General features: G+C 47.1%; 1 protein-coding gene across 1 annotated transcript in view; it reads right to left on the bottom strand.

Annotated features, from left to right (window-relative positions):
• Positions 1 to 14544, bottom strand: part of GALNT10 (polypeptide N-acetylgalactosaminyltransferase 10) — a 201006-nt gene that overhangs the window by 107749 nt on the left and 78713 nt on the right. The window contains exons 2-3 of the mRNA XM_066273080.1: positions 3360 to 3462; positions 349 to 487 (exon numbers count right to left, since the gene is read on the bottom strand). Coding sequence (XP_066129177.1) covers positions 349 to 487; positions 3360 to 3462 — 242 coding nt within the window. The remainder of the gene's footprint in view (positions 1 to 348; positions 488 to 3359; positions 3463 to 14544) is intronic.

Below are 14544 nucleotides of genomic sequence, written 5' to 3'. Positions count from 1 at the left end.
CATGGGAAGTGGAGAGAGGGAGGGTTGAAACCGTCACTGTAAACGTCTTCTAAATTGCAGTCTGAACCTCCCCATGGGCCAGAGCGAAAAGGAAACGCCGACGTTTCATGTTCCCAGTGTCTGGACAGAGAAAGGGGATGGCTCGTTTGGGGAGGGATCGTCGTCCCTCTGCCACACCAGCTCCACATCCTCGGAGCATCGGGTCACACGAACCTTTGCACGCAGGCCTCATGTAACAGGAAGGGCTCTCCTCTCACGCACTTCACGGACCAGTTTCTTTCATTCATTCTCGACCAGAGCCAGGGGCAAAACCCTCACATCCCCGAGGATGAGAGATGTTACACTTACTTTGGGTGCCGAATATCAGGGAGAGAGCGATTCAGGGAGATTTTATCACTGACGTAGATGTTAAATCCATTTTCTCGGTACGCCTGATCCACTCTCTCAGCATCGGTCATGGGGTACGCTCTGCCTTGTTCTCCATGTCCTAGGGGCAGAGAGCAAAGTCAATACTGCTAATTGAATGGAGTAGGGGAAGAAGGATAAAAAAATACAGTTCAAAGGTAAAACCCGATGCTTGATTCAGAGGATACGTCCAGATTTTGCAGGGGAAGCGGACAGAGGGGAGGGGAATGAGAGTCACAGCCGAGTCACACACTTTTTAGAACTTGTCCTTGTGTAATTGCACAGCAAGCAGGCAGGGTGCATACAAGAGTCCTCAACCTATAATGGATAAATGAGGACTCAGAAAGGTTATAAAACCAGGTCTGGGGGGCTCCAAAACCCGTGCTCCTGCTCTGCCAGAAGTCCCAAACACGCCTGCCTGGGAAGCCCCTTCACCCGAGAGGGAGACCAGGTCTACCACATACAAGCGGATCAGCCCGGGCCAGTTGCATGGCCTCCCTGAACTATAGCTGGCTCCCCTCCGGTATCCACAGCATGTAGAGAGTCTATGTACATGAAAGTTTTGTTAAGCTCAAAAGCTCTACATGAATGCGAGGAAATAGTATGATTACTCTATAAACAGGATAAACTATATGTAAACCAAAATGGCCACAAGTAATAAAAGATGCTTGGATTTATTTATTTATTTATTTATTTATTCTTGTATTTTTCTGAAGCTGGAAACGGGGAGAGACAGTCAGACAGACTCCCGCATGCGCCTGACCGGGATCCACCCGGCACGCCCACCAGGGGCGAAGCTCTGCCCACCAGGGGGCGTTGCTCTGTTGCGACCAGAGCCACTCTAGCGCCTGGGGCAAAGGCCAAGGAGCCATCCCCAGTGCCCGGGCCATCCTTGCTGCAATGGAGCATCGGCTGCAGGAGGGGAAGAGAGAGACAGAGAGGAAGAAGGGGGGTGGTGGAGAAGAAGATGGGCGCATCTCTTGTGTGTCCTGGCCGGGAATCGAACCCGGGTCCCCCGCACGCCAGGCCGACGCTCTATTGCTGAGCCAACCGGCCAGGGCCTTATTTTTTATTTTTTAAAGCCAGCAAAGAAGTGAAGATCTGCCTATTCTCGGCCAGGACTGTCTGAAACGTCCCAGATTTGGTTGGATAACTGCTATTCTTTCTTCACTCTGCATAACCCAGCTGGGGAAAGAGTCCCTGATGCTTCAGGGAATTATTCTCGGGGTGCAGAGGGTGAGAGGGAATGTCCACACCATGCCTGGCAATAACAGCCCAACATTCTGCCGTTGGCGAGGGTCTTGAAGAAATGGCTATGAAATCAACTGGTCAGAAATGACCTGAGCTGCTGGCGCTTGGGGTCTGAGCCTCACCCCGTTCAGCTTGTGAAGTAAGTTTTGACAACACCAGCTTGACAGCTGTTGTCAAAGCTGAGAGGTGGAGCCCACGCAGGGCTGCTGAAGGGAGGAGACTCCACTATCTATATTACAGCGCTCCATGACAAAACGCCTTTCCTAGCGCCCAGGGCAGGTTCCGAAAGGGACATGAATGTGGCAGAAGCATCTCTCTCGGGGAGGGAAGTGCACTAAGGCAGCACAGGATTTGGGCCCCGGAAGCGGACAGAAGGGACTTCGCAGTCCAGCCCCACCGCTCCCCAGCTCTGTCCCCTTGGGCGTGCCTGTCGCCTGTATCGGTTTTGTTTCTGTCTCTGTATAAACTGGGATAGGAAGGTTCAGTGTGACGGGTAAGGAGGCAACGCAGGGCAAGGCGCCTGGTACACAGCTAGCACTGGTCACTGCTACTCTGAAAGACTTCCCCACTGCTGACGCTTTTCCTGCTAGTGAGGCCAGTGTTCTAATAATTCTGGTGCAATCGTCTGGTGCAAGCTGTCTGCAACAGCTCTTTTCAAATGTTTCTTTCTTTAAATTTAAACAGCGCCCCCCTCCCCAACCCTTCATTTAAAATTACTGGCATATGGAAAAATGCATGTGATATCTTGAGATTTCCTTGAACCTCGGTTATCATTTCAGCTCTGTTCAAAGCCTTGCTGTAACCCGGTTTTGTCACAATGTAATTAAAAAAAAATCAATAGTGGGAGTCTTCAGCCGAGATAAGAAATGAATAAAATACCAACCCCTTATGTTTCTACATTGCTTTCCAGTGTGAAGCCCCTTCATACCAATACTCCGAGCTTGTCAAAGCAAGGAGCGTGAGCCCACTGACAGGTGGGGAAACTGAGGCTCAGGGTTATGGAATTTACCTGATGGCCACATGGCTGCTCTCCTGCCTCCTAGTCTGTGCTCCCTACAAATCACTCTCCACATAACTTCCCAACTCCCCAGGGTAACAGAAACTGCTCCAAATACTAATTAGCCACAGAAAACAGAGGTGGAAGCCCACTAAATTCATTCAACCTCGTGGCTGTAGTGCTGGGTAGGGATCAACTCTGCCCTCCAGACATGGGTTCAAATCCCAAGCCTGCCTCTTTCTCACTGTGCGGCTGTGGGCAGATGACCCCAGCACCTCTCTGCACTACGGGTCCCTTTCTAACTGAACGAACCATAAAGGCCGATTCGGGGTCTCCTTGGGAAAATGTGAAGCGTGGAGCATGGGCCTTGTTCTCCGTAGGTATTCATAAATGCTGGCTCTTAGTGTTACTGCTCCTCATTTTAGTGGTAAAATATCTCATCAGGAAAACATTTTCTATCACTCAATAAAGGTGGCTGAGCAAAGTCCCCAAGGGAGTGGATCTGGTGATGTGAGTGGAGAAAGGCAGGGGTCAGCTCACAGGTGAACAGGGGGAGCCCAGAGTCAGAAGGGAATGGCGGCAGACGGAGACAGGTCAACAGGAAGTCCAGACATGACATTAAAGGCACAGGCACGCATGCAAACGCACGCACACACACATAGACCCTCTCCCAGGACCGGCCCGTGGACCACACTGCTCTCCGTACCTACACGCTGAGCATCCCTCCGGATGGCTTCTTTGTCGTGCCAGTCCTTCAGCTTTTGCCCATCTCCCAAGAAAAATATCTTCTTTTGCTGACTGTGTGAACCCTTAAAAAAAAAAGAGAGAGAGAAAAAAGAAAAAAAAAAGACGACTGTGAAAAAAGAAAGGGAAAATAAATTTAATAACAGAGACCTAGAAATTATGCTGCCTGAGGGAGTTTTTGGTATTCACTGAATGACTGTCATCTGTTTTGTCTATTAATTCCCGTGCCGCCCAGGTATACAAAGGTCAGGAAGAGGATAGGACATAGTGTCCACCCTCTTGGAACTCAAAACCCAGCAGGAGAAAAGAACAGATGGGCAAACATCCTTCCACGCGAGGAGAGGCAGTAGGCGTGGGTCTGCCCAACAGAAACAGAGCAAGGCGAGCCACAGCCGTGAGCCACGTTAGTCACTTTCAATTTGCCAGTGTTCACACTGGGCAGAAAAAGAAACAGGTGAAGTTAGTTTTGATAATATATCTTATTTAACCCAAAATACTCTATGTAAAATATTCACCACACAATGTAAGAATTCATTGGGGTACTTTTTGTTTTGTTTTGTTTTTGTACCAAGTCCTCAGAATTCAGTGCGTATTTTACACTCGTGTGTATCTCCACTCAGAGCCCCTTCTGGTGCTCAACAGCCCTAGGTGGCTGCTGGTTACCTCTTAGGTGGGGCTGGGTAAGCGGCGCTTGGGTGAAAGGTCTGCAGGAAGCGCTACGGGAGTTCGCTTCACCTGGGAGAACCGCAGAGTTTTTCGGACGTGAAGGCATCTGGGCTGAGCTTCAGAGAAGCAGACAGGAGAGGCGGCCGGGCGAGTGGCCCGCGGTGGACTTCTAGGTGGGGCGGGGTGGCGGAACTGGGCTTGGCCCTGCTCGTCTCTACAGTCCCAAAGCGGGCCAGCGTCCAAGAGCGTGAACATCTGGCAATGGTGTGTGGGACGTATGATCAAGCAAATGGACAGCTGAAAGAAAACGGGACCTGGCCCTGAAGACATTTATTATGTGTCTGGGGAGGTGAGCCCATCCTGGTGGGCCCCTTAGGCATCGGTTTCCCGAATTAAACAAGGCTGCTTTCCAGTGTCTGGGCTCATCCAAAGGTGCCAGTCGCTTTCCCATGCCCACCATCAAGTCTCAGTTAGACCCTTCCCAAGGTAACACTGTTGACTTCCGTGGCCCTGTGGCTGACAATGGCTCTCCACGTCACCTTGCCCTTTAAAAACCCTGCAGACTTGTTCTCGCCACTGTGGCATGCAGAATCCAGTCGTCCTGGTTCCTGTGTACGTAATTAACTACAAAGGCCCTGAACGTGGGGCGTGCTGGAACATCAGCAGCAGAAGGAAGCCACCGGAATGAAATCGTCCACACGCCTATTGGCTAAGACTGGCTGATCCTCGCGGTAGCAGGTTTCCTGTCACAGATCAGTATCCTTACAGCAGCTCTAAGGATAATAGCAATCATGGGCCTCTCTGAGTTGCGAGAAGAAAATTCTGAAAGTTAGTGTGTCAGGTGTCTTCGTCAGAGAGGGAGGGAAAGAAAACAGAACACAGAGGCCACGGGCCCGCAAACAGGTCTCGGGATTCACAGAAATCACAGAAACTGAGCTGGAAGTTCCTTCAGTAGATTTCAAGTGTGCTGGGCTACATTATTACAGGAGGTTCCTCAGTGCTGCCCAGGGGAGGGGTAGGCTGAGAGTAGGAGCTTGACCCCCCCCCCCCCGCCTTCAAGCAGACCAGCAATGCATCGGTCTGTTTTCTGTATTGGTGTTCCAGGTGGGATTTCATTTTAAAAAGGCCTTCTGTTAAAGACAATAGGCAACCAAATCTCCAAACAAGGGAACAAAAAATATATATTTGTAAACTGAGCTAGGGCCACTTTTCTATTTCACAGACAGGGAAACTGAGTCTTGGGGTGGGTCAGGGACCTGCCCAAGTAAACAGGTCTTGATGCCAGGACTGATCAATCATGAGCTATTTAGCAATCTCCCTCCCAAGGCCTTTTCCCTTTTCTGCTACCCGAAGATGGGCTTTATTATTATTTTTTAATTGCCAGCATGAAAAGAAATGAAGATTTTCTCTTGTTTTATTAAGAATTTTGGCTTCTCTTGAAAACTCAAAAGACATGTCAGTGCTCAGACTGAGTTCCCTTAGCCCCTCAGCTGGGCTGAGTGAGAGCAGCCCAGCTTAGACAGGCAGCCTCTCAGTTTGCTGCAGTCCCCACCATTCCTCATTGCCTTGCACTCGGCTCTCATCTCTTATCCTGCTAACCGCCTGGCCCAGTGAATTTGCAATGTGCTACATACAGAATGCCCAGGATGAGGAAGCTGGATAAGACTAGGTTATCCTCACATAGCTGATCAACTCTTCTTAGATAAGGAAGATTAGAAACTATGTGACAAGGACTGGGAGATGAGAAGCCCTGAGAGACGTGGAGGCAGTTACCTTGTTCTATCAGGTCCTGAGGCTAGAGTGAGAGCTAACAGCAGAAGTTAGGAAACAACTGAGGGGCTGGCTTAAGACAGAGAAGAAATTCCACGCCTCGGATTGGTGTTAGGATGAAACAGGCCCATTTGGAAGATGTTAGAAGAGGCCAGAAATAGGATGCGCAACTGTTCATCAGCATATGAAGGAGATAATCAAGGGCTGGGCTAGGGCTAGTGCCTAACCTTTATGTGCAGTAGAATCCCGCGGGATCTTGTTAAGTGCAGATTCTGATTCAGGAGGTCTGGGCGGGGCCTGAGAACCTGCATTTCTAACAAGCTCCCTGGTGATGTTGATGCTGCTGGTCCATGAAGCACACACTTAGATGACCTCTAAAGGACATTTCAAGAGTCTAAGAGGACCTGGCTAGATGGCTCAGTTGGTTAGAGCATCATCCTGATATATCAAGGTTGTGGGTTTGATCCCCAGTCAAGGCACATCCAAGAACCAACCAATGAATGCATAAGTGGAACAACTAACTGATACCCCCCCCCCACTTCTCTCTCTCTAAAATCAAGAACAACAACAAAAAAGAATAAAAACAAAGAGAGAGTTGAAGATTCCCTGAACGGCACGGTTTCCTCCATAGCCTTGTGAAAGTCTTCCCACTCCACCAGGAATGCGGCATGGCGCTGAGGTGCCCAAATTCTGGGAGTTTCACACCCACAGCTTCTACCACCTGCCCTGCCTTTGCCTTAATGATATATATCCCTCCGGAACATTCTGCAGAGATAACTTGTGCTGTTTTAGGTGGTCTCATTAGTCCAGGGGTCCCCATACTACGGCCCGCAGGCTGCATGCGGCCCCTGAGGCCATTTATCTGGCCCCCGCCGCACTTCTGGAAGGGTACCTCTTTCATTGGTGGTCAGTGAGAGGAGCATAGTTCCCATTGAAATACTGGTCAGTTTGTTGATTTAAATTTACTTGTTCTTTATTTTAAATATTGTATTTGTTCCTGTTTTATTTTTTTACTTTAAAATAAGATATGTGCAGTGTGCATAAGGATTTGTTCATAGTTTTTTATAGTCCGGCCCTCCAATGGTCTGAGGGACAGTGAACTGGCCCCCTGTGTAAAAAGTTTGGGGACCCCTGCATTAGTCCTTACATCTTCCCTAAAGAGGACTTCAGAGCTTGCTGACACAGGGAGTTCAGCATGTCTGAACAGGTAGTTATTGAGGGGCCCTCGAATATCCAAGCTAAGCCACTGCTTAGACACAATTAGTTCATCTTTCCTCATCTTGCAGAGGAGGAAACTGAGGCCCAAAGAAGCCAGGCTGCTCAACCAAGGCCACACAAGCAGGCAAGGCCACACAAGCAGGCAAGGCCACACCAGAGCCACGTTGACTCCAGGCTGGATGTAAGCGGAGACAGCCCTTGCAGTATGACCTTGGACAAGCGAGGAGTCACAGGCACCTCAATTTTCCTACCTGGAGAATAGGGATGACACTACTTGCCCACAAGTTACTTTTAGATAAACTAAAAAATTAAAAAATTAAAAAAAATCACAAACCATATATTCTGAGCACTTTCAGAATATATATATAGAATATGGGTATCAACTTTTTAGGGTTTTAAAAATCTACTGTAATCAACATCTTCTCACCAAATCACCTTGATCCAGGGCTCAGATTTTACTATATAATAGGTTCAAAAGATTCTAATAATAGATCTGAGCTTTTGGTAGGGCAGAAAACTGGTTTCAATCCTAAAATCACAGAGCATTCAGAGCCCCAAAGAGTCCTTAGAATCCTACCCATAACCTTTAATAAAAATTGTGGTTAATTTCAGGTGGTTCAAGAGGCTCTGAGGTTCATCTGTGGGAACCACGTAGATCATTCAAACTATCACCAGATGTTTATTGAGACCTATTCAGTGCCAGGTCCTGGGGGGATAGGCATAGCAACACAGATCCCTTGTAGGGGCTGCTGGAGTTTATAGCCAGATCAGTTTCTCTCAAAGAGTGGCTCTTGGGAGACCTGGCCTCTCTTATAGGCATAAATTCCTAGGCCCCACAGCAAACCTATTAAATCAAAGTATCTGGGGACAGTAGGCCAGAATGACATTTTTTAAACCTATTATTCCCCGTATACTTCCGATTCACAATAAAGGTGGAAAAAGATTTGTCTAAATCCAGCTGCCTCCTTTTACAAATATGAAATCTAAAACTAACAGAATAGAATATAGACTTGCCCTAAATCCCATAGCTTGTCAGCCCCCAAAACCAAACCAGATCTGAGCTTCCTGAAGTCTCCTGAAGTCAGGGGCACGTCTGGTTTGTCCCTGTGCTTTCCTAGGCCGATACCTGGCTCACCACAGGCCCTCAACAAATATCAACGGCATGAGTGAGTGAATGAATGAATGAATGACTGAAGGACTGCTCATCAATGTGACAGGTAGTCTAGTTTAATGACTCAGAACATTTCGGTTCCAGAGTTGAAATAACTTAGGATTCACTTCTGGGGTAGGTGGGCCCCACTTTCCTTGACTGATAAATAGGGGAAACTAACAGAATAACGTGCAGGTTGTTGGAAGGATGAACTGAGTCAATCTACACACAGCGTCTAGCTTAGTGTCTGGCACAAAGTTAGGTCCTGCTGGTGAAAGAGTGCCATTATTAATAAAGGCTGTGATCTGATGTTTGCGACGGTCACGTTAGGGAGAGCGGGAAAGTGATACAGCTCTAATAATAAAACTGTGAGCCCTGCAGAGGCAACTATTTAACACCTGAGTCAATTCAACTGGCTACTGCTGATAACAGGATTTAGACGGTTTCCTCATTAACAGGAGGTCAGATGCCCATGTGGAAATCCAGTGTTCTTCAGGGAAGCAAAATGTTAACAGTGGCATTCTACAATAGAAACAAATGCCGCAGACCTTTAGCAACAAGAATGGCTTGGACAGAGCTTCTCAAAAGACAGCAATTCTTATGCAACAGCAATCATTTAATATTATGCAAAAAAAAAGGCGCACATCTGCAATTTCAGTCCAGAGGTCATTTTAAGTTTCTACCGACACAAAGATGGTCTAGAAAAGCAGTGATTATTTTCCTTCAGCGACTGTCCTTTTGCTACAAGAAGCGAAGGGGCTGGGAGGAGCGAGGCAAGAGAGGTGAGGGAGGGAGAGTGGGTGGAGGAGGCTGGCAGAATTAATGTGGAAAGCAGGGTAAATAATACATTGGAAATGGATTTTGACTGGCTCCTTTACATAACCGCTCCTGGTATCTGCGTGCTTTTACTCAACGTTCCCCGGAAGAATTGATTAGCGTTCAAACAGCCACATGCTCACACATACAAATGCAATTTTAATCTTTTGTTTAATCACTATTTGGCGCGCCCTGGCACCCTTTGGAGGGAGGCGGGAAAGGTGGCGGAGCAAGCCAACTGTATCCTGCCCAAGAAGAAAGGCCTGCTAAAGTGCACTAATCCCAACACTGCTGACGTGGCAACTCCCGCCCGCCCGGAAGACACCTGCGTCTCTGGCCCACAGCCCCGTGTCTTCCAGATAAGGGGAAAGAGCAGAGCGCTCCACAGGGGCAATGCTGAGTGGACGGCTGAGAGAGTCATCTGCGTTACTCAGGGTCTGAGGACATATTACAGACCAGACTCTGCTGCAAAGTTTTGGAGGGCTTCCTCCAGACCCTCCTCTCAACTACAGGGACACTGGAGTGGTCTTGTTTTGAGGTTTAAATGACTCTATATGATTCCAAACATTTGTTTATATGTTAAGTAGATTATTCTAGTCACCTTCTTACACACACACACACACACACACACACACACACACACACACGTGCTCACAACAAAGCATTCTCTTTACGACTGCCTTCAAGGTTATACTTCACAGAGGGCCAGGTAGGATTTAAGCTAGCCAAAGGTGTAAAATTAAGCAAGAAAGTTTGGACAGGTGGATAAATGTACTTTCTTCATGAATTTTGAGTACACAAGCTGGACTGTTTTGATTTATTCGTTTATGCCACAAGTGAGGATAATTTCATTGATGAACTGAGAACCTACTATATTCAAAGAACTGTGGGGAGACAGAGATAAATAAGATAGTCCCTGGCCTCAGTACAGATCATGGATAGGAGACAAGTATATAAGACAGGAAAAAACACACAACACTGTAACATAGTGCCTTGAAAGGTACACGGATAAATTCTACAGGTATTTACAAGGGCCCAAGATCAGGATCTACCTGAAATGATCAGGGAGAATTCTTGTAGAAGCAGTCTTTGAGAATTGTATGGAAGGCCGGGTAGGATTGTGACTGGCAGCAGTGGAGGGGCGGAGCCCAGCTGGAGGGGAAGCATGGGCCAAGAAATGAAGGTTAGAATCGAAGGGACACGTTTGCTTAAGGGCAAGGAGCCTGGTGGAGTAAGTGGGCACAAAAGAGCCAGAAGCAATGAGGGCAGGAAGTCTGGACCAGAATCCAAGGGCTTTACATTTGAGCTTTATGGCAGGTGGTAGCCATAGAAGGTGTTTGAGCCAAGAATAGGCTGGAGGAGAAGTCCAAAAATAAAAGATGTTGCTACCTATGCCCCTGCAATTAATCTCCGAACCCTCCTCTTCCTTGGGGAGCGGCCAGGAGAAAGACAACTGTTTTCATTCAGAAGAAATGATCTCTCTTTGCAGGCCGAAGACCCCTCTTATTCTGGCGTTCCACAAGCCAGACTAAAACGGGGCTGACCTAACCCCAGCTCCTCTCCAGCAGGCTGCTCTGAGGGGACAACCAACCTAAAGGGGACCATTTATAACTAAAGAGAGACACTGTAACCCAGTAACCAGGAGACTGCTTAAGTCTGCTGGGCCCATGCCAGGAAGGTCCTTCGGTCCCACCTGGCAATCAGGTGTGTCCTTTTCCCTGTCACCTCAACACCCGGGATGTTGGAATCTGGAATCTGGACGGGGCCTCATTCCTTAAGAGGGTAGGTCATTCATAGATAGAAACCATTGTTTAAAGTAAGTCCTCACTTAACTCATTGATAGGTTCTTAACACCTGGGACTTTAAGTGAAACAATGTATAATGAAACCAATGTTCCCATAGGCTCATTAATATAAACAAGAGTCAAGTTCCTACTGCATATTTCAAGTCACAAAAACATCACCAAGCTTCTAAATAAAGACCCAAACGGTTCTAATATATAGTTAACACTGGAATAAATGTGAGCTATATATGCATTTAAGAAAAATTAATAAAAACAAGTAAGATCACTATTTTCCAACCGGCTTATTATAGTTCCAAGTTTGGGTGGGCGGAGCCAATCCTAGCAGCTCAGGGCACAGGGATGAAACCAGCCATCACAGGACCACTAACCCACACACACCCACACTCAGACTGGGACAAGGGAGACAGGCCAGTCCACCGACGGTGCACCTTGCTGGGATGTGGGAGCAAAACAGAGGAACTGGACAGAAGCCATGCAGACGTGTGGACAACATACAAATGCTACAGAGTCCATTTTCTTTCTCATCAACATTATAACGAAACAATGTTGAATGAAGTGACATTATCTGAGGACCTGCTGTATTTCCAGGGCAGACATACCACCCATCCAATTCAGCCTCTGTTCTGTACCGATGGTTCTAGAAAAGGTCATTTGCTACTTAAGGTGTGAATGCTAATTAAAATACTTTAAACAGCAGAGAGGAAAAAAAGCCAGGACATTTTATAATGTCTGTTATCTAAAGGGCAAACGAAACCTATGATAATTTTCCCATTTTTAAAGAACAATTGCAACTTGAACCATTTTCTTGAGGAAATTCCCAAATGTTTTTTCACCGGGGAAAGATAGACTCTGATCATTTCATAATGTTCATCTGAGTCTATCATCCACCCACTTATCTATCTGCCTGTCCATCAGTCTGTCCATCCACTTAACTGTTTAACAAGTATTGATATAAGCACACACCAGGCTTTGTGCGGAGTGTCCAGGATACACTGGCGAGCAAGACAGACAAGGGCCTTGCTCTCATAGAGATTATAGTACTGTGTATGGCAGGGAGGAATATAGACTTTAATCCAGAACCGCAAATAAATGAAAATAGTTACAGTGGTATGCACATAGAAGAAAGGTATGTGGTACAAAGAAAGTCCCTTTCTTTCAGATCTGATCAGGGTGATCTGACCTATGCAGGGAGGTCAGTAAAGGCTTCCCTGAGGAAATGGACAGAGTAAAATTAGAACCTAACTTAGCAGAGGGAGAACAGAGCATTCTAGTCAGAAAGAAAAGTGTGGCCGTGCAAAGGCCCTGTGGCTGGGCAAATAGGAAACACAGGAAGGACTGAAAGAAGAGCAGAGGGTGTGGTGCACAGAGAAGGAGGGCAAGCCTGGTGGGGATGAGAGGTGGACAGGGATGAACATTTTGTCTTTCTCCCAGAAGCATCTGGAAATCCAAGTATAAGGAGGTGGTAAGAGGCTGCATTTGGAAAGTTCTCTTATAGCCAAACGGAGAAGGTTTTATAAAGCCAAGAGGAAGGGTAAACCTAAGAAGGAGGCAATCATAGTGGTATATGCAGAGATGATATCAACTTGGGCTAGAAGTGGGGATGGACACATGCCAATCTTTTGTTTTAAAATAGTCATGAGGGTCGTGTCGGTCTGCAGTAAAAAAATGCAACCTGAGCCTGACCAGACAGTGGCATAGTGGATAGAGCGTCAGACTGGGACGCAGAGGACCCAGGTTTGAAACCCCGAGGTCAATGGCTTGAGCACAGGCTTGTTTGGCTTGAGTGCGGGGTTGCTGGCTTGAGTGTGGGATCATGGACATGACCCCATGATCACTGGCTTGAGCCCAGGTTTCATTGGCTTGAAGCTCAAGGTCACTGGCTTGAGCAAGGAGACACTCGCTCTGCTCTAGCCCCCCCAGTCAAGGCACATATGAGAGGGCAATCAACAAACAACTAAGGAGCCCTAAGGAAGAATTGATGCTTTCCATCTCTCTCCCTTCCTGTCTGTCCCTGTCTATCCCTCTGTCTCTCTCTGTCTCTGACACACACACACACACACACACACACACACACACACACACACACAAACGCAGCCTGAGAACTTGAACACTCAGGTGACACCTTCATCTTTAAGGTACGTAAGTTCAAGGTCCCGTAGACGCAGGTTCGTCTGACCTAGGGCCTGAGCCCAGGTCTCCCCTCACCTAGTCTGGTGTTAGTTTCATCACGTGTTACTTTCAAGTTTCAATCCTGTCCACAGAGAGCATGTCAGACCTGATAGAATTGTATCATACATATACTTAACCTTCAGGAATTAAATGACACCTGGTCAAAAGGAAAAAGAAAGAAGTTGGAAATGGGGGGGGGGGGGGCTGTCGATCCCCCTGTCCCCATGCTCAGGGGCCTGTGCCCCAGATGGTACCCCCAGTGGCCTTGTTCTCTCCAATATCTGGAAGTGTGGGCATTTTGGTGTTGAACAAGCCCATGCTTGGCAGATAAGTATTTTCATTACCTCAGAAGGCACAGCGATGACTTCAATCAGAGAAAGTCATCGGTTTCAATGGTGGAGCAAAAACAGCCTACACTGGACTTTGGAGATGGGTCATCATTCTACTCCACAGGCGACTGTCAAGGCCGATTCTGATTTTTATGTTATTTTCCCCCAAAGTGGTGCATTTATTATAACCCAACCCTTTCATAAGATGAAACTTTATTATTGTCGTTCTATCCACTTTGTCGATGACCAAACTGAGGCTTGGGGAGAAAATTGATATGGAAAGTGTTTTGCAAACTGCCAGCCACCACCTGAGTATAATCATCACAGCTAACGGTTCCTACCACGCACGTCCGCCCACTCCTCCCCACATCTCGGTGTCCTGAAAGATGGTCTGTTCCGGGGAAAATTGCTGAAGAGGATCATTTTCCTACACCATCTTCACAAGGGAGTCTTGAAAGTCTCTGTGGAGCTGATGTGTGATCCCCCACGGGAAAGCCTCTAACAAGTGTTCTCCCTAGAGGCTCGGCAAATTGAGCACAACAGAGGGCCATTATACTGCTCCGCCAGCCGATGTGGACAAGTAAAGAGAGGCCGGCAAAACTGGCAAGCTGAACAGAAGGCAAGTTCCAAGCCTTTCAAGGACCAAAAAATGACTGTAGACATATCCGATTAGTCTGCTGGTTGGGGAAGCAGGACTGAGCCACCAAGCAAGAGAGCAGTTGCTCTCTTAACAGTGATACCGTATTTCTCCATGTATAAGACACTCCCATATGTAAGACGCACCTTAATTTTGGGGCCTGAAGTTTGAAAAAAAATGTATTACATAAAGTTACTGAACTCAAGTTTTATTCATCGTAAAATTCATACAACTCCTCATCACTGTTAAAACTCCCATCCATCAGCTTGTCCTCATCTGTGTCTGATGACGAATCACTGTCTTTATATGTTGCCTCGTCCTCAGTTCCATCTATGGCATTTGAAATGCCACAACCACTGTATAAGATGCACCCAGTTTTCAGATTCCAAATTTTTTGAAAAAGGGTGTGTCTTATACATGGGGAAATACGGTAATTTCAATCATTGCCCCCTACATATTGAAGATGGCCGAGCCTGGGTTCCTTTAATGGGGGATATTTAAAAAAAAAAAAAAGTATTTGGAATTGAGACAGAGCAGAGATCAAAGGGACCAGAGGAAAAGAGGACAGAGGGAAAGGGGATGATAGGA

Source organism: Saccopteryx bilineata, chromosome 4 (genome assembly GCF_036850765.1).
Source record: "Saccopteryx bilineata isolate mSacBil1 chromosome 4, mSacBil1_pri_phased_curated, whole genome shotgun sequence".
In the NCBI taxonomy this organism is placed as follows: Eukaryota; Metazoa; Chordata; class Mammalia; order Chiroptera; family Emballonuridae; genus Saccopteryx; species Saccopteryx bilineata.
The sequence above is the reverse complement of the archived record's forward strand: the minus strand, read 5'-3'. Positions and strand labels throughout refer to the sequence as shown.